The sequence below is a fragment of the Myiozetetes cayanensis genome, unplaced genomic scaffold (assembly GCF_022539395.1).
Source record: "Myiozetetes cayanensis isolate MyiCay16 unplaced genomic scaffold, myiCay2020 scf4, whole genome shotgun sequence".
NCBI classification, from domain to species: Eukaryota; Metazoa; Chordata; class Aves; order Passeriformes; family Tyrannidae; genus Myiozetetes; species Myiozetetes cayanensis.
This window is the reverse complement of record NW_026087631.1, coordinates 54,417,636-54,441,626: the sequence shown is the minus strand read 5'-3', so window position 1 is coordinate 54,441,626 and position 23,991 is coordinate 54,417,636. Positions and strand designations below refer to the sequence as shown.

Here is a 23,991-nt window from a genome sequence, read left to right as displayed (position 1 = left end):
TCTGGTCTGCAACGAACACTCGTGAAGCATCTGCGGGGAAATCCCCACGCAGTCTTCAGTCCGGCACTCCTTCGCTGGCCAGCACCTCTCCAGTGGCGGAAGGGGAACCCTGTTTTCAGTTTTACTGCCAGATTTTAACTCTTTTCGGTATTTACTTCTCGTTTTGTCGCCGGTGTCACGTGTGCCCCCCCCCGCCCCCCTCCCGCGCCGCCCCGCGCCGTACGGCACCGTGCGCGGCACTGTCGCACTGCGGCGGGCGGTGCTGGTGCCGCCGGGCGCGGTCGGGGCCGCACGTGTTGGTGAAGGCGGCGGGGCCCGCACGGAGACCCCAAATTCCTGCGGCTCTCGGGACAGCCGGGCCGGGCCGGGCGTCCCTGGGCACCGGGAACGAGCCGCTGTGCCGCCCGGAGCGTCCGCCGGGCAGGGCTTGGCTCCGCCGTGCGCGTTCAGCGCGGTGCGCGGGCTGTGCCTTGGTCACGGGCGAGCCCCGGCGGCCCAGTGGTCCCGTCCCCCGCTCTGTGTGCAGCGTGGCCGCCATGGAGAACACGGGGAAAAAGAAGTTCGCGGGGAAGAGTGGAAAAGCACCGCGTGGGAAAGTACCACGCGGGAAGAGGAAGTTTAAGAAGGATAATGGTAAGAAGGCAAAGGCTCGCTCGCGGGAGCCCTGGCCCAGGGATTGTGGTTGCGCACTGGCATGCTTGGAGGTCTTTTGGGTTTTTTCCCCCCTGGTAAATTACGCATGAAGTGACTCGTTTGGGCGATGAGCGAAGAGAAGGCAGTGTTGTCTGCCGGAACTTCAGTGAGGCTTTGGCAGTGTTTGCCCTCCTGTAAGATCCTCGAAGGGGTGCTGATGAATTACGGGCTGGACGAGAAGGTGGTGAAGTCTGAAGGGCTGGGTCCAGAGCGTGGGATACTCTGGTGGGAGGCCATTGGTTTGCAGGGAGCCCCAGGAGTCAACACGGGGTCCGGTTCTGTTCAACAGCGTAGTGGATGTCTTCCATTCAAGATTACACCAACTGTATGGGCAACTAACTTGGAGAAGTAAAGCTGAAATGCTTTAAATAGGTTGCATTGAAAGCCCTTTGTCTCTGATTCGATTCATCTAAGATACTCTCAATCAAATATATGGAGTTGATAACCTTTTGATTCTAGATTTGTTGTCCCATATTAAGAAGAGGTGAAGCTAGGTTGTGTGGAAGTGGGTTAGGATTGGGAAGACGCCTTTCAGCAACATTTGCTCTCTTCTGTTTAGAACAGATGATCTCAGAACAACTCTGAGCATAAACTGTGAAAAGATGATTTGGGGATTGATGACTTTGATGTCAGAGAGAGTGAAATTCTTGATGTAGAATAATCCTTTTTATACCTGCTGCCCAGAAAGTAATGCCTGGGCTAAACTTCCCCAGAGAAAACTGACACACCTGGGGACTGCAATGAAAACACTAGCTTTGAGAAGCGCATAAGAATTACTGTTAGATGTAGAATTGTTATTATGGAGAAGTTTAATTCTTGTTACAGGAATTCTTTAAGTTTGAAGCAACATTAGCTCTAGCATTTGAATTTCTGATTTGTTGGTTAGTAGATGCAGGTCCACCAAAGAAGCTCTTTAACAAAGGAGATGAGGAAGGAAAGCCTAAATCCATCTCCAAGAAATTTGCTAAAGGACAGTTAACACCTGGAAGAGCTGCTGTCAAACAATTCAAGAATAAACAGCAACCAGAAAAGTTTGCAAAGAAGAGGAAACTTCAGGATAGTGAACATGGAGGTGAGCAGATTTTTAAGCCTGGATATCAGTGGAAGCCAGGTTTTGGGAAACACATTGTTCATTTAGATCTTCCTTTTCCCCCTTACCTTGTTATCACCTTTCCAAATTTGCTGAATAACTCTAGATTTACTTCCTGTTTGATCTTTGCTGTGGGAAAAATTACTTCCTTTGACTAAGCCTGAGGTTGAAGTTGTGAGAATCAAGTTACGAATTTTCTTGGAAGTTAAAATTTTAATCTGTTTATTTTAATGTCAGTGCTAAGTGGTTGGCTTGGAACTGGCAATTTTGACGTGTTTGGAAAATACAGAGCTTTTCATAGACCACTTTTGAAATGTAATCAACTGTTCTTAAGGTACTTGCTATAAATTTTGGAATAGAAATTCATGGCACAAAGTTGATTATCCTTTACATATGTAATTTCTGTGGTCCAAACTATCTGATCCCCTCCTTAAAAAAAAAAAGGGTATCATGGATGCTACCACTGCTTTTATATTTTACAACTTTTTTGTTTTTTTGTTTATGCAGAAAGACTAAATAATTTTCTTGGTTTATCACTGTTTAAATTAAATTATTAAATTAAATAATGTTTAAATTTGTTTCTTCTGCATGAGATCTTCATGTTGTCCCTCTTTCTGCTGTGAGTCAAAGGTCTGCTGGGAGAATTAAACAGCATTGTAAAATGAGAAGTGGAATTTTATGTGAGGGGATCTGAAGTTCTGCAGAAAAATGTTACTTGTTTGTAGGACAGTAGATGATGTTAGGTATTTTACTGTTGATGTAATTGCAGATTTGCAGAATGGCTTTGCTTGAAATATGCATCGGATGTGGGGAAATCTTAACAGCAACTAAGTATTCGTATTAATCTGCTTTAAAAACACCTGAAACCCAGGGAAAAAAATGTTGTTTATAAGAGTAACTGAAAGCTGCTGTGTTTTGCATGATGACACTGCTTTCAAAGCCTTACAAGTTTTGCTTGTAAGGAAAAAGAGAGTGATAGGAGAGTGATATAAAAATCAATAATATGCATTGTAAAAGGAAAGCATCTTTTTTTGGATGGGAAAGACATTTAAGTGCAAGGTGCTGAATACCAATAAGTGGTACCTTAAGGTCTAAAAATTTAAAGCTGTGCCTTTAGTGTTTCTTGAGAGCTAATAGTTAGCATGGCTTGCTTCAGTGAAGCCATGTAATATAAGATAATGGCTTTTGTCAAGGTATGAATAAAGCTAAAATCAAATTCTTGAGGTTCTTCCGTAATTAATTTTTGGCACTTCTGTTATATTACTTTACCTGAGTTTGTTGTGTGGAGGTGTGCAGCTGTTGTAGACTAAAATCCCACGCTTAAGGAATTTGACTGAATAAAATGGTTAAGCTTGTAAAAACACTTTAATTTTTTTTCTTTTTCTGAGTTTTCAGATATGTATTTTTGGGTTAGAGGTCTTCTTTTAAGAGAGGGAAAAGGTATGTGTGTACATATGTGTAGATATGTATGTAGCATGAACTAAAAAGGGAGCACTACTTGGGGTGCTATAGGCTACTGGGTACACCTTGAGTCAATTTTCAAGGTAGTAAGAGATTAATGATGCATCCTTTGACATCTTTGAGGAAAATCATTGTTTGCCTTGTTCTTCCAGTATTCTGGAAGTAGCAATTGCTAGCTTAGCATACTTACTCTTTATTTATGCTTTCATGTTAGCTAGCTGGGCAACTGTAGGCAAAGGTCCTGAATTGGTAGCAATTCAAGTCACGGGTCTGCCACAGTTTATACTGATAAAGAATTCCATTGCTCCTCTTTTTTTGACTGTAGAAAATGTATTTATTTTTGTCTTAAGGATCAGATTCTAAGAAGCCAAAATGGAGTGACTTCAAAAAGAAAAGGAAGGAGTTAAAGCAAACCAGACAAATTAATGATAAAAGTAATTATGATATAATTGTAAAATCAAAGCAAATATGGGAAAATGTGAGAAGGTAATAAGGATTTTTTTTTTCCTTTCATTGCATTGACTTTTAGTCAGAAATTTCCTGAATACTTTCTTTCTCCTCCTGTAATTATATAAAACTACATTTTGGCATCGAAACTCCATGGGTGAACAATAATGTTGTATGCAATTTTGTAGGTTGTTCAGAGTATGGTGACCCATGGGGCTAGAAATGTCTGGATTGAACTTGTATTCTAGGCTAAAATTTGTCAGTAAGAAGGGCTTAAGAAGTTGTCTTACTTCTTTTTGAATCCTGATGCAGAGAGCATGTACTGATTCACCCTGATCCTGCAGTGGGATTACTGCATGAGCTTTTTGTGAAGGTTCGTCTACCCTGGGGATATAATTCTAGGCTTCTGGCCTCATATCAGCAAGCCAAGTTAATTTTGATTGCTCTAAGTATCCTTGCTTTGCAATTTTGGCTGTAAGATGGTTACAGATCTTTGGATCTGTAAACAACTCTGACTGCAGATTTGAGTTTATGTTTCAAATAATGTTGTTACTCGAAAAAAGAGTAAGATTAAAGTGTGGATATCTGGTTTCGTTTTCAGGAACTGAAGCAGCTTAATTACATCTATTTAGAGGCTTAATTAATGACAATGTAAATTTGGATTAGCACAAGCGAGGCTAGTTTTATTTTGTACTATCTTGCTTCTTAATTTATAGATATAATTGAATCAGACTAAAAAAAAAGCTACTTCCTCAATTAAAATTGTTTTACTTTTTTTTTTTTTGCTTATAGGAAGAAATGTGATAAGGAGAAACGAGAAAAGCTAATGAACGAACTACAGAAGCTTCTTCATGGGAAAATTAAAAATGTAGGAAAAACTAATGGTGTAGTGCACAAGTTCAGCAAAGCTTCTTTAAAGACTTGTGTACTATATAAGAACTTCTAATAGTATAACAGTGTACCTGTTCTTCCTAAAGCTACAGGGAATTTTTTTAAACTGTGGGTAAAAAGAACAAAAACAGGGCTGAAAGACTACATTTGGCATCTGTATTTCAGGACAGTAGTCCTGGGATGCTCTGTCTGTCAGCTAGCTATTCAAAGGCTGTTTTGCCAAGCGGCTTTAGTGTAGTGAAATTTGATGTTAACTGAGGTTCAGGAACTAAGAGTTTTGATCAATTACAGTTATTGCTATGCAGGTCTGTAGAGAAGATAGTGTCCTGATGCTTAACTATACTAAAGAGTCTCTCTGCTTTGTTCTTGGAATGTATAAATTTGTAGTAGAATACATGTTGGATCTTAAAGTGGTTCTTGATAGTCCATGCTGAAGTGGACCTCACTCTGAAATGAAGAAGGATGTGAAAAAGAAATGAGATACCATTTAATGATTTTATTTCAGTATGAAAAACATTAATGCATGTCTTCAATTGCCAGCAACTGAAAGTGTTGTCTGTATTTTGTTTGATAGAGTACTTGTAAAGGGGTAAAAGACCTGAAATTTTAATTTGTTATAAACAGGTAACTGCTTTTATAATTGGCATTACATGCTACACATGGCATGAAACTGTACCAGAGAGCATGTTCATTAAATAAATATGGTGCCTAATGGCAATTGAATGGCCCAGGGTAATGAAATACTTCTGTCCTTCAGCTGGCATTTGCACATGATTCAACTCGAGTGATCCAGTGCTTTATTCAGTATGGCAATGAGAAGCAAAGGCAAGAGATATTTGAAGAATTGAAAGGTACTTTCTTCCCATTTACATTTTACCTGTCTGTTTCTGTATTGTTGTTAGGAAGCATTTGAACAAGCCATATTGTTTTCTCTGTAATATTTTTGATTTTTCTTCTGAACTAATGCATCATTTCTAGTGAGCTGTTCATCCTTATGTGAGTAATGACATCTTGTTTTATGAAGTTAATGTAGTGAAAAGTAAACCATCTAAATGCTTCTCCCTTCTTCTAGATAGCCTAGTAGAGTTGAGCAAGTCAAAATATTCCAGAAATATTGTGAAGAAGTTTCTTATGTATGGGTGAGTATGAAGTGAATTTGCTCATCTGTGTTGGGATGTTTCATTTCTAGTGTGAATGCTGCTCTTAATTTATAGTGCATCAATCATGAATAAAAAATAAGTCTCTGAAAATGTCTTTATAATAGGAATGAGACTGGAGTGTGTGGTATTGCTAACAGTATTTTTCTTTTTTGCCAAAAGTAAAGCTAAAGCTGTAGCCGTCAGGGAAAACGTGCCAAAAAAGGGTCAGATGTATGCTTAAAGTTGATCTTTGCCTTAAAATGACCCTGGCTTTTATAAATTCTCTCTGCATAGTAATTTGGAATGGCATCCTTTATTCTGTAGAATTTGTCCATTGGTTTCTTTTCTTTCCTTCCAAATGCCTTATCATTTCTCCATAATACCGGCTTTTTAAGTGCCACATTTTTTAAGTGCCATAAGGCTGATCCAGATGCATATATTTCATGGTTTCTGTACTAAAACTTATTACCTAAGTGTGTTTCCAAAAATAAAACTATTGATAGGTAAGCTTACCTCTGAAAGTTTTAACTCTTGCTATTGATCTTTCTCCATGAAACAGAACAAAACCACAAGTTGCAGAAATAATCAAAAGTTTTAAAGGCCATGTGAAAAAAATGCTCCGTCATGCCGAGGCATCTGCTGTGGTGGAATATGCATATAATGACAAAGCCATCTTGGAGCAGAGGAATATGCTGACAGAAGAACTGTACGGGAACACTTTCCAGGTTTACAAGGTGGTGTTTCAATACTTCGTAGTTTAAGGTGTTTTAGTACATAAGGTATTGTCTTACCTACTATTTATTTTGATCAAATTTCTTTCTGTCAGCTGTCCAAAGGTAGTCCACTTTAGTGTGTTTAAATATAATTTTTGCATATTTCTAGTCTGAATGAATTGTTGTGGTTTTTCTCAGTTTGAACTATGTAAAATATTTTATGTTCATATGTTCAAATATTTTATGTGTGAGCTTGCAAGGCTCATCCAAGGCAGTCTATTATCATGTAGTTACAGTTGTCATAGTGTCATCGTGTCTAGCCTGCAGTCATCCTTACTGAGATAAGATCTAGGCATAATTCCCCATTAACACTGTAGATGACTCTTGTGTCAGAACTGACTTATGTTTCCTGAGAACAGAGTGTGGGCAGAATGGGCCTGTATCCATATACAGTATGCCACTTAGGCTTAATTTTTGTCTTTGTTTTCTTTTCCTATGGAGGCTCCAGGACTTGAGTCCCAACTCCCTTGAAACCATTTACATGTAGATCCTCACCATGCAGCAAGAACCTTTTCAAAAAGTACAACCTCCTTTCTTTTGAATTCTGTTTTTCTTTCTGTCTTGTGACTTGAGAAGTTGGTTTCCATTATAGTCAGGAATTTTGCTACAAAGTACAAAACGGTTTTACACAATTATTAACTACGGGAGAGTGACTTTTGCACCCTCTTGTACAACACAGCATACTTTTACCCAGGATTTCTGTTAAAACTCTTTAAGAAATTAACCACTCATTTCTGAACCGTATTCCTGTTTGTTTCTTAATAAGAGGTTATTACAAGTTTTAGTTAAGCATTTTGCAACATTGTAATAGAAAGGTGTGTGTGCTGTGATTGTGGGCTGTAATTTGTGCTGGGAAGTAAAACAACCCTTAAAATCTAAGTGCAGTGATACTCTTTAGAGGGTCTTTCCAGCATTCTTGGCATGACTGCTTCAAGTAGCCATACCTTTTGGTGCAAACCTGAAACTCAACACAATGTAGGATTATTAAAAATGACAATGTAGTCTTTAAAAAGACCTCTCCAGGAGGGACAGTTAAAAAAATACTCTAATTTTCTATCTAGTCAGACTGTTCTTTCAGCAACGGATTATTATACAAGAGTTACCAATGTAATTCTTCAGTTGAGACACTACGAAGTACTTCTGTATGGAAAGTATACAGTATATATTCCTCCTCTCTGCTGTTCTTGAACTGGAATTTCCTGGGCATTTGTCAACTTCTCAGTTCACTGACGTGTTGCCCTCTGATGTATGCGTACATGTCATGGCAGGATTTCTGTTTAGCTGAGGAGCACCTTAACATAATGCCAGTTTTGTGTATTTTACCTTGTATCCAACAGTCTCATGAAGAGCTGACATGATTGGCCAAAAGCAGCTCAGACCATGGAAGTAGTTTTTTGTTTGCTGCTGATGAATATTTGATTTGTAAAACCTTAAGTTTACAGCTTCTGACATACTAAAAAAGGGTAGCTTTTTATTTTTAAAATTGTAATTGTTAGTTTTGCAGCAAATTATTTTGGTTTTGATGTTGTTCATGATTTTTTATTAAAAAGGGACTAAACATTGTGATTTTTATAAACTCTGATACTTATTGGGAGCAACTAAACCTCTTTGTGCATTCGTTTCAGACACCAGTTGTCCCAACACTTGATAAAGTGTTAGAAGCTCAACCTGAAAAGAGAGAGGCCATCTTGGATGAAATGAAACAGATTCTGACACCAATGGCACAAAAGTAAGGACAAAAATTGATTTAAGGTGTGGCAATCTAGCCTGAACCACTTTGTTTCTGACATACAAACAATGACATGGATATTCTTAGAAGCTCATGTGACAGAGATATTGATCATTTTAAGCTGTAACATTGCTGTCTTGTATAGTAAGTAACTGTGCTTTTGTCCCAGGTGTCATAATGAGTAATTTACCTTAATATTGAACTCCACTTATATAAACTAAAGTGTCCCCTGCCCCAGCCAAACCACTGGTAGAAATCCCACACTGTAATGTGTTTCCATAATCCATTTCTAAATAAGCTTCTCCAATGGTCTTTATGAGAAAATAGGTTTTATAACTTTTAAGTTTTGGTAGAATCATTCACATATTCTCAATGCTAAATATCTAATCCAAACTGACTCTGTGTTTTTTGTACACCACCCTGCCTAACTTTCTAAAATACAAATGAGGTATTGCTAGCATATGTTAAAATGATTATTTGTGAGGAACTTGTTGTTTATATTCATCTGTCCAAATACAGAGAGGCGGTGATAAAGCACTCACTGGTACATAAAGTGTTTTTGGACTTTTTCATTCACGCTCTTCCAAAACAAAGATCTGTAAGTATATTTATTTTGGTTTTTGGTCTTCTTTTGCCTTTTCAGTGGAATGTTTTTTATCTTGTGAAAGTACAGTAAGTCAACTAGACAAAAATACGTATCTTTCATTTATTGAGTTTTACAAATCTGGTGGTTCTAGATGGATGACCAGGGAGTGGTGTTGTATGGAGATTTACAGTCACAGTGAATTTCCGCATTAGTGCTTGCAATATTTGAATTTAAAAATAAAGACTTAGTGAAATGACTTGACATTTCCTTTCTTCATGCTAAATAGTCCTTCTCAGTAGCTGGGGAATAATTAAAGCCAGGGCCATATCTTCCAGTAGTTTAGCTTTCCAGTGTGTAGTTTCTTAACCACTTACAGTAATTGCCCAAAAATCTCTTGATCAAAATACAGTGAGATTGGGCTCTTCTCTCAGTAGCCAAAGCCTTATCTGCTATGTCCATATGGCATTCCAGTATTAATATTACCTCAGGCATTCTTGCAAAAACAAGGCCTAAATCCACTGTGTGAAGTGACATCCTTTAGGCTGATATCCTGCTTGATTTCACCAGCCTTGTCCTGGTTCTCCAGTTCAGAACAATCTCATCTCAAGCCAGGCAGAGCCTTCTAAACTTTCTGTCTCTTACCTGCTTCTACTGATCTGGTCTCCTGAATTCTGCTTTGTTACTGTTAATAAACCCAAATTGGAGGGTAGTGGACTGGCCTATTTGTGACCTATTCTGAGTCTGGATCTTGCCTAATTAAACATTCCTGTGCATGGTTTCATGTAATACATCGTCTTAGAATGCTTCTGGATTGATGAGCTGATGTGAGTCGGGAATAAGGCTTATCTCCTACTTCTTGCTTGGCCTTCTGTGCAGATGTGCTAGTATATGGACATCCTCTTTGGGTTTGGAAACCCCTTCTACAGATCTCTTCCTTCCTGTACATACAGCTTGTGACACCAACCATGTTGTGACTGAGCAGTTTATAAATAATTGGTCAAATGCTTGGAGCCTTCAGCTAGAGAGCAAGAAGCAGCTAGGGATAGAAAGAGGAATAGGTGGGAGCTTCATGTAAAAGAAGTCATTGCATAGTAGTTGAAGTAGTATCTAGTAAGCCATGAGGGGATTGATTTGGCAATGAGAGTGTTTCTGTAGAGCCAGTGATGTTCTCTGTATTGTTGTGGGCAGACAAAAAGATCCTTTCATGCTCTCACCCACCTGCTTTGAGATTTCTCACACCTTCTCTTTCACCTTTTTGCTCTATCACTTTTTCTTGCCCAGGAAATGATAGAAGCTATCAGAGAGGCTGTCATCTACCTGGCACACACTCATGATGGAGCCCGAGTAGCAATGCACTGTTTATGGCATGGCACTCCCAAGGTAATGTTTGGTTTTCCCTCTACTTAGTCTTCTGTGATTACCCACAATGGGCCTTCTGCTAGTGCACATTTTCATGCAGTTAAAAATTTGAGAGCAAGGTTAAAAACTGACCCCTCCTTATCTGTTGACAAGCACAAGCAGTAATTTTTTCTTTGTGGATCAAATGTTTTCATTAGAACTTCTATAGTGAAAGCATCTCCTTTTATTTTTGGCAGAGATTTTGAAGCTTTTCTATAAAGCTTTTCCATTTTAAGATTATTGTCCTTTCATTTGTCCCACAGATTTCTTAATACAAGTGAAATGACAGGAGAAAGAGGACAGTAAAAAAGTCTTAATGGGAAAACGTGTTCACCTTTGGAAGTTTGCTAAGACTTAAAAAAATGTTACAGGAACTGTGTTTCAGTTTCATCTGCTGATACAGTATCCTGAAATACATTAGGTGTAATGTATGGCATCGCCTCTTGGAAATACTGTAATACCTCCTATGTTTTTCTGTATTAAAAAGTTAAAAAGCAGTATTAACTGCTTGTTAAAGAGTACAGAAAAACAAAGTTCCTAGAATCTAGGGGTGATAATGGATCTAAGAAAGACTGAGTAGTTATTGCAAGAACCAAAAGAACAAGCACTGAGGGAACTTTCTGACAAAATTTCTTGCTAGTAATAGGGTTTTGCAACAATCTTAATTTTCAGGTGAGGAGCCCCTGGTGGTCTAGTGGTAAGGGCGCGGCGCTGTCACCGCGGAGACCCGGGTTCGATTCCCGGTCAGGGCCACTCCCGGGCAGGTGGGGCTCGTTAGCCCTTAAAGGCAACCCACCTACGTCCTAAGGACCTCGCTGCCACCGTCCAAGCTCGCTTGGCCCCGGCAGATGAACCTTAGGATTAAAGGGTGGGCTCAGTTCCATGCACACTGTGTCTCACCTAAAAAATCCAATGCGCAGGCTGGAAGGTGGAAAGACCTTCCCCGGATCTTCGCTCGCGAAGACTGGCCATTATTATTAATTTTCAGGTTCTCTTGAATAGATTTCTTTCCAAATAAAGAGATGAAATTTGTTCTTCTTAAAGTAATAAATATATGTGTGAACATATGTGATGGTTTGGGTTTTTTGTTTGTTTGTTGGTTGGTTGGGGTTTTTTCCAAGTTTTTTTCACATCTACTGTTGATGAGCTGGACTTACAAACATACCACAGCACCTCTCTTGGATTGAGTCAGAATTCAGGTTTAATTTTTCACACTGATTCTGAGTGTAGACAGTAATACAAATGTGAGTCTTTGGTAAATAGCCTTTGCTGTAGTAAGCTGATTGAAGGTTATCATTTTGAAAGGTGTAAATAACAGTTTAGTTACTCAGGATCACTGATATTCAAGCCTCATTTGAGTTTCCTGTTTCATTTTGAATAGGACAGAAAAGTCATTGTGAAAACTATGAAGACATATATTGAAAAAATATCAACGGTGAGTGTTCATTAACCATTTATTTCGTAGTCCCTGAAGCACAAATACTTTGATAAAGGCTGAGTTGAATGTTCTTTGGTACTGGAAACCACTGTGAGGTCTCAAACTAGTCTTAAAACAGTGGTGATGTGTTAGATAATATGAAATAGTTGAACTTTATGGAATATTTCGAGACATACCATTGTGGGCATTACATATAGTACTATGCTTCTTTAAAGTATCTGAGTTCATTATTAGTCCTAAGTTTTCTTTCTGCCTTTTCTTTTTTGGAACTCAACTTTATATTTTATCTTCGTGTGGCATTTTGGTTAATTCTCCTTGATTGGGAATAAAACAACATGTATAAAGAAGAGGGAAAAAAATCAAGATGTGTTGGAGACATCGTTAGAAAGGCTATTTGAACATTCGTATTTCTTATAAGATGCTCGATATTTTTTTCAAGTCAGGAAACTTCAAAATGAATTAATACTAGAGTGACATACAATGGAAGAAGAAGAAGTCTGTTTGTCTTATTTTTTTCTGAGTAACATGTATTCTTGGAGACTGCAGGACCAGTAGAGTAACAGTTGCAACCAGATTTTTCATAGAGTTGGGCAAAACTGGAACTGTGAAGAGCTTTTTATACTTCTTCCCTTCCTGGTTACTGTTTTTTTTCTGTTTGCTAATAGTTGATGTGGTCTCCGTCAGTGACCTCCAAACTTTTTTGATCACGTCATGAGTTTGCATCCCCAATATGTGTATATAAATTATGCACCTGTATTACTGTACTGTAATGTATACTAATACATTATAAAACATGCACAGAAATAGAAAATTTAAACCAAGATAAAGATAACCAGAGGTTGTCTTTATTTATTTATTGATGGTACCGCAATGGATTACCTTGTGCAAACTGTTTTGGGGCCCACTGGTCTAGCTAATGTTTCTCTCCATAATTTCCTAATAGCAGAATAAATGAGTTGTTACATTTTATAAATTATGTATTATATAAAAGTGTAAGAGAGTGGGTGAATAATAACTAACACAACACTGGGAGCACTGAAGGTGTGGTCCAATGAGGTACTGATATCCAACTGAATTGGGTTGTGCCCTTCTGAGTATGCCGGGACTTGCACTTCAGCAATGCAGTGGAGACTGTATGTCATTGCAGACATATGATCTCCAAAAATACAGTGTGTGACTTAGTTCAGTTTTAAGCAAATCCACCACAGAAATAAAGTCTGTGTGTTATGTTCCTGCAGGAAAATCCTGTGATTTCAAGTGATGATTATACAGTAGGAATAGGTTAATAGCTTGGATGTGATAAAACAGTGTATCCACTTCAAATGGCAGATCTACCTTTGTTTCAACAACGTATTTCTCTTAACAAGCCTTGCTTTTAGAGAGCACCTAAATGTTGGTCTTCTCTCCTTCAACAAAAGTAGTCAGAATTTGTTTGTGGTTCATGTCATGTTATGATTGAGACAAACTCTCAGAAATACCAATTCTAAGTCATTATATTCATAAAACTTGACTGCGTGTCTGATATCTCATCTTTGCAGGGTGAATTTTCTCATCTGGTCTTGCTGGCAGCATTTGATTGCATTGATGACACAAAACTTGTGAAGCAATTAATTATATCAGTAAGTAATTGATTTTTTTCTAAAATAGTATATTAAATAGTGTCAGTGTGTTTGCCAGTGTATAGGAGGATAAGAGTAGGAATCCACCTGCTTTTTTAAACTATTGAAATACTTTCCATCTTCCCTGTTTCATTATATTTATTAGCATTTTCTTCATATGTTTTTTAGTTATTTATTTGAATTAGTTTTTAGGCTAGATTCAGTGCTTGCTTAAATTTGCCCTTTTTTACATGTTCATTCTGGCTAATGGGTGACTGGAGTCTCTTTAAAGTTCATGTCTTTTGTCTTAGAAGTTTGAACTCTGCAAGTTTCAAGAGATAAAATTTGTGGAAGACTTTAAAATGAGGATGTTACCTTATCCAATTTACAGGCAAAAATATATGCATCCTGTAACCAGAGTAATTAACACTGATGTCAATGTTGAAAACAGCTTATAATAGTACTCGTGCTGTAGCTTTAGGGACTGACAGGTTTAGAGACAGTGGCAGGGAAATAAAGATATAAGGCAAGTGTTTTGCATTGGAGGAGGAATATGAGAAGAAAGGGGTTCTGATGAGGCTTGCTTTGAAAAATATGAGTAGTTCTTCCCTTAAGCAACTTTGTGTAGTGGGGAGTTGGGATTTTGTACGTAGCATGGAGATTTGGTTGTGCCTTTTTGTTGGATCTGGAGAGATGAAAGCATCTTAGTATGGAGATGGCTTTTGTTTCTCAAGTATTTTAGCTGTAATTGCAGCTGGGTTTTGTTTTCAGATCCTAATCTGCAATGTAACAACTTCTACAGAAGGTCCAAGCAAATAAGTCCTGACTTATCAGAGCTGTCTTGTTATGAGATCATTGAGGTGTTCCTGTGCTGTGTTACAAGCACTCTGCTTTCTGGAGAGTTTATTAGTTCAGATACTCTTGATTGTCTTTAGCTGAGCTTCCAAGATGTGATTTAATTACTGAATCATCTGAGATCAGTAATGAATCCATCATAAAAGATAATAGAATGTTTACTGTTTGGTCATCCTACCACATCAATCTGGACAAAAGAGTAAAAGATAACAAGGAGAAGTAGCCTTCACACATAATAGAATTGGCCCATCAGGGTTTATATGAGGTCAAGAATAGGGAAAAAAAAAAATCAAAACCAGCTTTTCTGATAGTGAATGAAAACTAGTAGCTGATGGTGAGGTGGGGGCATCTTAAAGTCAAGAATCAAAGAGTACTCTTTGGAAGAAGCCAAGCCTTAAAATTGTCTAAAAGAGCAGTTTTTTTCTAAAATACCTTACGCTGTTTATCATTCTATCTATAATAAAATTTAGTTTAGGAAGGTAATGAAACTAGTAAGATTTGAGGGGGAGAAAAAGGAAAGGGTTTTTCTGTTGTTTTGTGAATTATTTTGCTGTTTTGGGGGGTTTTTTTTGGTAGTATTACCAAACTCATCATTTTTGTGGATTGGCAGCACAGCTGGGAATTTGCAGGTAAGGGAAGCTCTTAAGCTCTTTAAATCCTTTGAAGGTCTTTTCTTCTCATCATCTCTCAGCTCCACAGAATCTTAATCCAGGACCAAAGAATATGTACGGTGCTTTGAAGTTTTACATATGATTGCAACTGTACATTGTGAGCTTGGCATGTGTAAGGATTCATGCAGATTTTAATGTGAAATCCGTCTCTTTCATGAGGACTCAAAAAATGCGTAGCTAATGAGACACCACCAAGCATGTCTGTGTCATTTAGAGTTTTTCCTGATATACTTTCTCACAGTTTTGATACTGAAAGTGACCAACAACTGTTATTTCATTAATGTTTCATTGTTGTTTGTTTACTCTTACAGGAAATAAATGCTTCTTTGCCCAGTATAATAAACAACAAATATGGAAAGAAGGTCTTGTTATACTTGCTAAGTCCTAGAGATCCTGCACATTTTGTTCCAGAAATCATCACACTTCTGCAACAGGGAGATGGAAATGCCTATAGGTAATTCAGAGATGAAAGTTGAGTTATTTTCCTTAGAGTCCAGAAGAGATCACACAACTTTCTGTCATGATTTAATTTCAATTTTCTTCATAATAAATCTAAGTAAAGTAAATACATAAAAATCATACTGATAAGTATTACTAGATACATTATTCTGTCATTTTTTTCATTTTTTCCTCTTTTTTTGGTTTACATTTACTGTGGTTAGTAACCAGCAAGGTATTGGTGATCAGTAGATTACCCCTTTTGTAAAGGGCAAATACTGTGATACATTCTGTGTGTAAACTCATATATCAGATTTGGCATAGAAGAAAATTCGTAATATGCATTACTGGTGCTTTGCGTTGGATAAAAGTGTATCTCAGAATCTAGCAATAAAAATTAAAATTGCTAGTTTGATTCCAGTCTCTTGTATTGACATTAGTGTTTATCAGCTTTGAAGAAGGAGCAATTTTAGATGACTAGTGAGCTGTGTAAGAAATACATCTTGGTAGTTGAGATAACAAAAAGAAAAGAAAATAAACAGGGTGAGTTATGATTAGCAAAAACCTGTGAGGTTTAAAGGCAGTCAGTTTTAAGCACTTTCTCACTGCATGTGTGAGCAACTTGTCTTTAATTGTGTGTGAAACAGAAGGAACATTAATGCTTAGATTTTAGTCTTCCAGTGATTTTTATCTGTCTCAAATAGCATATATGTTACAAATTTCTTGTTGCTTAATGTGCATACAGAGCAAGTCTTCTACATTAGTGTACTGTCCTTTTCCTCAGTAAGAAGAATACTGAGCTCCGTCGCCGTGAACTCCTGGAAGCCATTTCCTCTTCTTTGCTTGAATATTTGCAAGAACATACCCAAGAAGTAGTGATAGACAAAGCTACCTTTGTCTTGGTTGCTGACATCCTTCGAACAGCTCTTGGTGACATTCAACCTGCACTAGATGCAATTGCTAACTTAGCAGCAGAAGAGCTGGTTCCAGGTGGCCGTGATGGACAGGTATTGTACAGAGGACAAGGTGCTGAGATCTTGCAGGTCTTTGATATTACTAGAATGAAGTCCTCTCTTTTTCCTTTATGGAACATCTCAGCATACTACCCTAGTAGCACTCATACCTTAGACTGATCCTGTTTTCTGACATTTGGATTTCATATTTTGTTATTTTTGTTACTGCATCTGACTGGATCATGGTGGCTTGAGCCAGTACTTCATATGAGTTGTAGAGCAAGTTGCTTCACGATCTTGAATCTTTAGAACTGCTTTAAACATTTTGTGGGAAGGTGGCTGACAAGCATGTTACACAGTCTCTCTTTTAATGTACAATCAAGCACTTAGCAAAGTCATTTGACTGTTTACACGGAGAATGACAGGCTCTCTTAGCTTTCAGATATGCATATCTCCATGTAAGGAAAGATCTTAGATAATGGCTGTTTGTCTTTAACCTTCTCTTCGAAGTTGTGCCCCTCCCCTGTTTTGAGTTAAGCTCAGTCAGATATGTATCCATAGACTACAAAACAGAAAAATGCGGTGTACACTATGTTTAAGATAGATGTCCTCCAGATACCCATAGTTGTGCTGGATTTGCTCTGTCTTTCCTCTTCTTTAAGATACACATTGTACAGAATTTTACGTGAACTAATCATGTTTTCTGTGACTTTCTGTGAACCATAGCATAGTGAACTTTCAAGTCCATGAAAATGCGAAAGGTCTGGAAGTTCTTGCAGAAGCAGGTAGAGCAAGAGATTCTGCTATGTAAGAATTAAGTCTTTGGAGGAGTGGGTGAAATGTAGGTTGGTATGGTTTATATTACTGAAAGTTAAATTTTGCAGGAAAGATGGTAAAAATTAAACTGGTCAGTTTGAATGAGTATTCAGAAACTTGCATCAAACTTCATATTTGTGTAGGTGATAACTAAAAGAACCAGTGTGATGTAGTGGCTGAAGGCAGAGTGAATAAATCAAGCAGAAGTATTTATGGCCAGACATGTAACTGCATTTTGAAACATCACCACTATATAATTTGCTTTGATTTTGATTTTTCTATTCCCCTTAAGCTTCACATTGCAGAACATCCAGCAGGACATCTAGTTTTGAAATGGTTAATAGAACAAGATGAAAAAATGAGAGAGAGTGGAAAAGAAGGTATGTTGGAAATTCAACTTTATTTGATCAAATTGACTTCAGACTAATTGGTTATCTGACCTAAATTGAGATGGTTGCATTTATTTCTTTGAGTATACTAGTAAATGCAAAATTTAACATTAGTGCTTCTTCTTGCTGTTGTGAGCTGCTATACAAACAGAATGCCAAGGATATGTTTGCTTTTTCTGCAACACAAGTAGTGGTTGGAATTTTTTCTCAGGGGTTTACTGTGTATTTGGGACAGAGTTCATTCCTGTTCTTAAAATGTGTTGATAACTTTGCTAAATTGCATAGCAGTTTGAAATATAATAATAGAAACACTGAAGTCTTTCTAACAGGAACCCGTTTCATTAGTACTCGTGAGCGAAACTGTAATCTTTACTGTGTTCATTAATGCTGGTGGATTAACGCTTTGTGACTGTTATTACAATAATTCGTGCACAAAAATAGGACAACTTTGCTAGTTTATGTTCCATAAGGCAGGAAAAGGGCACAGATGTTCTCAGTTTAGCTTTCAGACTTACTTTATTACATAACTAAAATCTTGTTGTGTGACTCACCCTATCCTAATAGTGATTTCTTTTTCTCATACAAAAACCTCAAAAAATGAAAGGGACCGAGTGGCAAAGTATAATCTGAGGGAACTTTTTGCACTGGGTTTTTTTCTATGTAAAATTATCAGGCCTTGTTAAACTCTTTATTTCTTTTCTTCTAGCTACGTTCAAGTAGCCACCATTTCCTTTAAAATATGTTAGTTGTACTTTATTAAATGTTTCTCAAAGGAGGCTATTTTCCTGCTTCTCAGGTAGATAATTAAAAATGTACAAAGGGAAAGTTTTGTGAGTGTCTTTCAGAGACTAGCCTGAGATGATGATAGTAATCTGGATTTATTTCTGCGAGCATTGTGCAATTCCCAGTTTAAGCACATGCTTTTCCCTTTGGTTTGCTCCAAAAAGTGCCATGCAAAATTGTCGCTCTGAGTTTATTGAATTGGCATTAAAAAACAAACAGTTATTATTACATGGGGAACAAGTTGTATAAAAACTGACCTGTCTTCAGGTGGAGTTGGGATCTAAAGTGATACGAAAAATAACTCCAGCGTTTGTTTGGAGGTTGGAGTTCGTTGGGGTTTTTTGGCATTATTTACTGCTAAGTTTGCTCAGCATACAAGTTGTAAAAGCAGTTTTCATGGGGTTCAGTTCTTCAAATTCAGCTGACCTGAGGTCAGCCTAGGTTCTTTGTTTTGCGCATGTCATTAGTGTAATATGTAATTAGTACTGCTGTTGTCTAACAAGCAGTACTTGGAAGTAGTCTGAGATCTATAAAGATTATGCATTGCATTGAACAGTCAGTTATTTAGAGGAAACAGAACTTTGTGCATAGTTGGTAACTAAAAACTATTTGATTAAATTGCAACTAGAGAGACCGTTCAACAGGCTTTTTGAATAAAGATAATGTGTTTATTTTTTATTTCTCCCTTCCTCTTTCCCACATTTTACAGTTTGCTTTGGAAGAACACTGGTGGAACGTGTTGGTATTGAGAATCTGAAGACCTGGGCAGAAGTAAATAGAGGTGCCATTATTCTGTGTTGGTATGTAAAGCACATGGCCACTTCTTATTAGATTACAGTGTTAATTTCTTGAGCAGCTAAGAGAACATCAGTTGAAATTTCTACCAACAAAATGTACTGTATTTCATACAACTGGCAAATCTTGAGTGGAACAAGGAAATGGAAGAATTCAAGCCAGAGATTCTGTAGGTTGTTACTTGAACTCTCTCTTTTGTAGTACTAGGAAGTAACTCAGTACTGGAAAATCTGAAGATTAAAAATCAAATTTATTTTTCAAGTTGTGCCTACCATGTCTTGTTTCACAAGCACAAAATTCTCAAAACAGCAGTCCACAAATACCTACATAAAAATAATTAATGAAATTATTTAAATACCTGGGACTGGTGGCAGCATAAAAGAATCTGGAAATTGTTTTGTTTTGGTAAATTATGCTTTGTGTTGATGCCTTAATTACAAAGCCTAAACATTTCTGTTACTGAAGAAAAGGAATGTTTGGAAGAGACCACGCGTAAGAATAGACTATGCAAAGGCTTATGATGAGCTAACTGGCTCATGAGTTTGAAGCAGCGAACCATGCAACTAGTGAGATCAAAAATACTCCACAGAATCAGATTAATAATAGCATTTTGTTTTATCGAATGTGAACAGCTGTGTTAATCATCGCTGCTTTCACTTTTATCTTCCTGTCAATATCAGATTGTAGAAACACAAGGTTTTGCCTTTAACCCGAAGTGTGTGGTCTGTGTTCTGGAACTTCTCTGTCAGCCTTGCACTTCTGGCTCCTTTTAAAGACTTTCACTGAACCAAAGAGTCAGCAAGCAATTCAAACAGACAACGTGATTTTGAAAAATAAATCCTCTGCTCTCTTTTTGCTGCTCTGCTTTTCTTCCCCTCACTGTTTGCTTTACTTCTCTGCTACTTTGATGCTCTTGCTCTTAGGTGAAATCAAAAGCTGTTTTCACTTCAGTTAGTTAATCTGAGTTCAATTCTACTTTGTTTAGGTATTATTATTCAGATCACTAGTGAGAAGAATTGATAGTTGAGGAGTAGTTGCAATCCAGATACAAAGCCAGTTTACACAACATCTAAATAGTCATCTGGACCTGGCTGTTAAGATTGTTCAGCTGCCAAAATGATAACACTCTTTATTTGCCTCTCATAACAGGCCTTTAGAATTCAGTAAATGCATCTAGTGTCTGTAAATCATGGATACTGCACATGTTTCTTCAGTTGAGTTTTCTTAGAAAGGCTTATTTTACTGACACTGTATTAATACTTGGAGTTTTTTCCTTTAACTCAAGGCTGAAGAGATTCCTTTAGCATGTGGTGTGGCCGGTGCATGCTTAAGCTATTTAGATTATACAAATAAAGTTGCAAAGTAAATTAACAGATTTTTTTTTTCCATATTTAGCACTTCAGTAACTGGCTGTCACTGTGACAATAGTCTTTGAATAGGCTTTGAAGACTTACAGATAAAACAGGAAACTATTAATTGCGTATTAGAAAAAACTAGCACAGTAGTGGTGTATTTTTTGGAAAGGCCTGTGAGGAATGGCAGTCTTTCTCCCTCTCTCCTATTACTCATGTCACTACAGGATGGGACTTGGACAAATGTCCTTTGTTACCAAACAGGGGAGCTTATCTCCCAAACTGGCAGTATTTTCACCAGTATTGAAACTTAGAGGAAAGACAGAAAAAAGTATATTGCTTCTTTGTTTACTGGAATTTTATTCTTAAGTTTTTTGTTTATTTTGCTGAAATCTGAATCTTTTGCAGATTAAAGTTCTCTTGATGACGCTTTAGGCATGAAGTCCTTTTGTTTAGGCAGCTGAGAACACAGAACCAGCTTTCTTTGTTCCATGTGACACCTGCTTACCTCAGAAACATATAGTAATTAATTGCATTTTTGTTTAACTGCATGCACTAAAGTCAAGAGATTATCTAAATCTTACAGCAATAATAAATTGAATTTAGTCTGGTATAGATAGTAACTGCAGGGGTTTTTTTACATGAAATAATTGTTGAGTTTTTAAAAACCTTCTCATTAAAATAACTCAGATACTTTTGTCATAAGGGAGCTCAGATCCCTCAGACAAAAGTGATTTTCAGACAATGCCAGTTCTCCCTGAAGCCATGATTGATTTTTGTTTTGTTGTTGGCTTTCAGAAGCCATCTGTCACATACATGCAAATCAGAAACTCAGAATTACTCAGGGAGTCCATTTGAAGGTTTTTGGCTATCTAGTCTTTATTTGTCAGTCCCAAGCAGTCATTGCAGTGCTTGACTTCTTAGTTACCTACTGTAATCTAGACCTTCACGTTTCCTTGTCCTACTTGCTTTTAATTTGATTTTTGTAAAAAAAATCAGGGGCCTGGTTCTGACCTAATACTAGCCTGAGGAGTCCTAAGGTAATGAGAGGACCCTCTGCAAGCTCACAGTCCAGCCTAGTATATAAAGTCTTGTAAGTACTTGAATATCAATGGTGCAGGTCTATCTACATTCCTATATATGACTCTTCTGGGTATTTTTTAATTTGTAAATGATATATTACATCAGAGTAGAAAAGGGACAAGAACTTATTCACCAAATGTCTTGTTGACCTCCATGAGTTATTCCTGTAACCTGTAGAAGTTACATTTTATATCTACAAAATTGATAAGTACCAGCTTTCTAGATCTTATAAAAACTTTCAGAAGAATAGTTTTAAAACACCCCACTATGTTCACTATGTTGGTCTATCAGACATGCAGACGTTCTGTATTAAGAATACCTGTCTTGAAATACCTGTGGATACCAGGAATTTGAAAGCAGCTGTACATGTATAGCAGATGAAATTCATTTTTAGAAATACATCAGATGAAGTCCAAAGTGCCTTGCTATTTTGTGTGCTCTTTGTCCCCTGTAGTGAGTGAACCACGTGTACTTCTCTGTGTTAGTTAACAATGTGATCAGTGCATCCTTTGTCAGTGCTCTTGACTTTCTTGGTGTTATCAGGGGTACATAACTCACAGAAAAGATGAAAAAGTGTCACCCTCACCTGTGTTGAATGTCCCATGCTGTACTGCTTGTAGTATTACCATCTGGCATGAGATTTGGAGTTCTGGAGAAGTCAAAATTTAAATCTTATCTCAAGCTACACTGATTCCTTTATGTCTTACTCAGTTCAGTGTGCCACATCTAATGCTTTTTTAAAAAGTAGGCAAGAAACAAGCTTTTAGATAGCTGCAAATTTGAGAGCCACTTAGAAGAGTGCTAGGGATTGTAAGGACTTGTAGTATCATACAGCCTGCTTCACACCAGCACACGGGTGTTACATTTTTTCCAATCTTAGTTTATTTGCATGTCAAACATGTAATTCTGATTCGCATACATGGTTTGCACATATCAGTTGCGGAAGACACTTTTGATAGGAGGTGTTCACTCATCATTTTGAAGTAGCAAATTAGGTGTGCCATTACCTTTATTGATTTTGTATTACAGTCCAAAAACATCTCACTGTTAACCAAAGGAGGGGAGAAGGACAGTCAGTACCTATGTTGATCTGCATAGTGGAGAAGCTTTTCTTTTCTAATAGTATTTTACATTGTATGATGAGTTTCCTTGTTTCTGAGGAAGAAAGTTACCTGGGAAATCTGGTTTGTATTCTAAAATTAGTATGTAAAAGAAAAACAGAACTGGTAAGGGTCTGTAGACCTGCACTAAATGCACCATGGAAGTATAATAGTGAAGGTACTTGAGTGTATTAGATGTATGGCACTGTATCCAGTTCTGTAATTCCTGTTACAGGAAAGATATCAACAACTGGATTGAGTTTAATGAAGGGTGACCAGCACAGTCATGGGCTGGATCCCTTGACCTGGTAGAAGAGGCTGTGGGGCCAAGGCTGTTTCATCTTGGAGAAGGGGCAGCTTGTGGGCACCCAGTAGCATCCCTGGCACCCATGGGAGGGGATGGAGGAGAGCTGGTCCCTTTGCAGTCATAGAGGGCAAGAGGCAGTGGCACAAGCTGAAACACAAGAGGCTCAGGCTGAAGATAAAGGAGAAGCTTTTTCCCTGTGAGAATGGTCAATAGTAGGCCTGGGGCTCAGGGATTTGGGGCTGTCTGCAGTCTGGCAGGTTTCAAGCCAAGAGTGGATGAAGCCCTGGACAGCCTAGTCTGACAGTGTTTGAACATGCTTTGAATAGTGATCAGCAGTTCCCTGCGGACTGATTTATCATTTGTTGGTTTTGTTCTCACCTGGTGTTTCATACTTTCTGGAAAGTTTTACATCTTTTTATAAGAGGAGGTGACAGAATCTGGCCTGAACTATATTCGTCCTAAATAGTAATTGTTTCCTTACATGGACAGCTTCTTTTCCTAGGACCTGTATGCTGACCTTTGACATCCTGCAATTTTTCCTGTTTCTCGTAGCCTTCTCCGGAGCACTGATGAAAAAGTGGCAAATACAGTCAAAAAAGGACTGAAAAAGCTCATCCCAAAGCTGAAGCAGAATAAAAACGTAAAAGGAATAGAAGCATTACTGGAGAAATTGACTTCCTAATGTAAATGGGGATAAAAAGATTATTTACATTAATGCAATCCACTGAGATTTGGTAAGATTTTGCACCGTGGTCTTTGTAAGAAGCAGTGTATGCGTTTGTATATTAAATAATTTCTAAAACAACTTGTCATTGTATTCATTCTGTTGTGCACAGTAAAAGATTGTTCTCAGAGATTGAAATCTCAAGAAGATTTAAGAGCTAGTGAAAACTCCTGAACACATAATCAGGAAGTTAAACCTTTTCTGATAACTTGCTCAAAAATATTTTGAGTCTTGTTAAAAATTGCACATATGTTGTCATAGTTACCATAGAAACACAAGCATCTGTTCTGGAGATATTGTGTACAGGCAAATACACTTGTTCTTAATCCCCTTCCCTCCTGGTTTCCTCAAAAAAACAAAACAGGAAAACAATTCAGGTTCCATTCTCACCCTGTGATGGAGGCCATCATCCTTAAGAACTTACAAGAACTTACAAGAATAAAATGAAAACAGTGACCTTTTTCAGAGAAGGTCCTGAAGGA

At 37.6% G+C, this 23,991-nt stretch overlaps 1 protein-coding gene across 1 annotated transcript; it reads left to right on the top strand.

The window, feature by feature from the left end:
* Nucleotides 1–308: 308 nt before the first annotated feature.
* PUM3 (pumilio RNA binding family member 3) lies at nucleotides 309–23,590 on the top strand. The gene is made up of 17 exons (XM_050328516.1): nucleotides 309–633; nucleotides 1,583–1,765; nucleotides 3,595–3,730; nucleotides 4,484–4,559; nucleotides 5,340–5,433; nucleotides 5,655–5,721; nucleotides 6,281–6,455; nucleotides 8,120–8,223; nucleotides 8,743–8,821; nucleotides 10,091–10,189; nucleotides 11,589–11,642; nucleotides 13,184–13,264; nucleotides 15,081–15,223; nucleotides 15,992–16,214; nucleotides 17,269–17,356; nucleotides 18,858–18,948; nucleotides 23,338–23,590. Exons 1-17 carry the CDS (start codon nucleotides 537–539, stop codon nucleotides 23,465–23,467), a joined length of 1,920 nt encoding a protein of 639 aa, XP_050184473.1. The 5' UTR covers nucleotides 309–536; the 3' UTR covers nucleotides 23,468–23,590.
* Nucleotides 23,591–23,991: the final 401 nt, after the last annotated feature.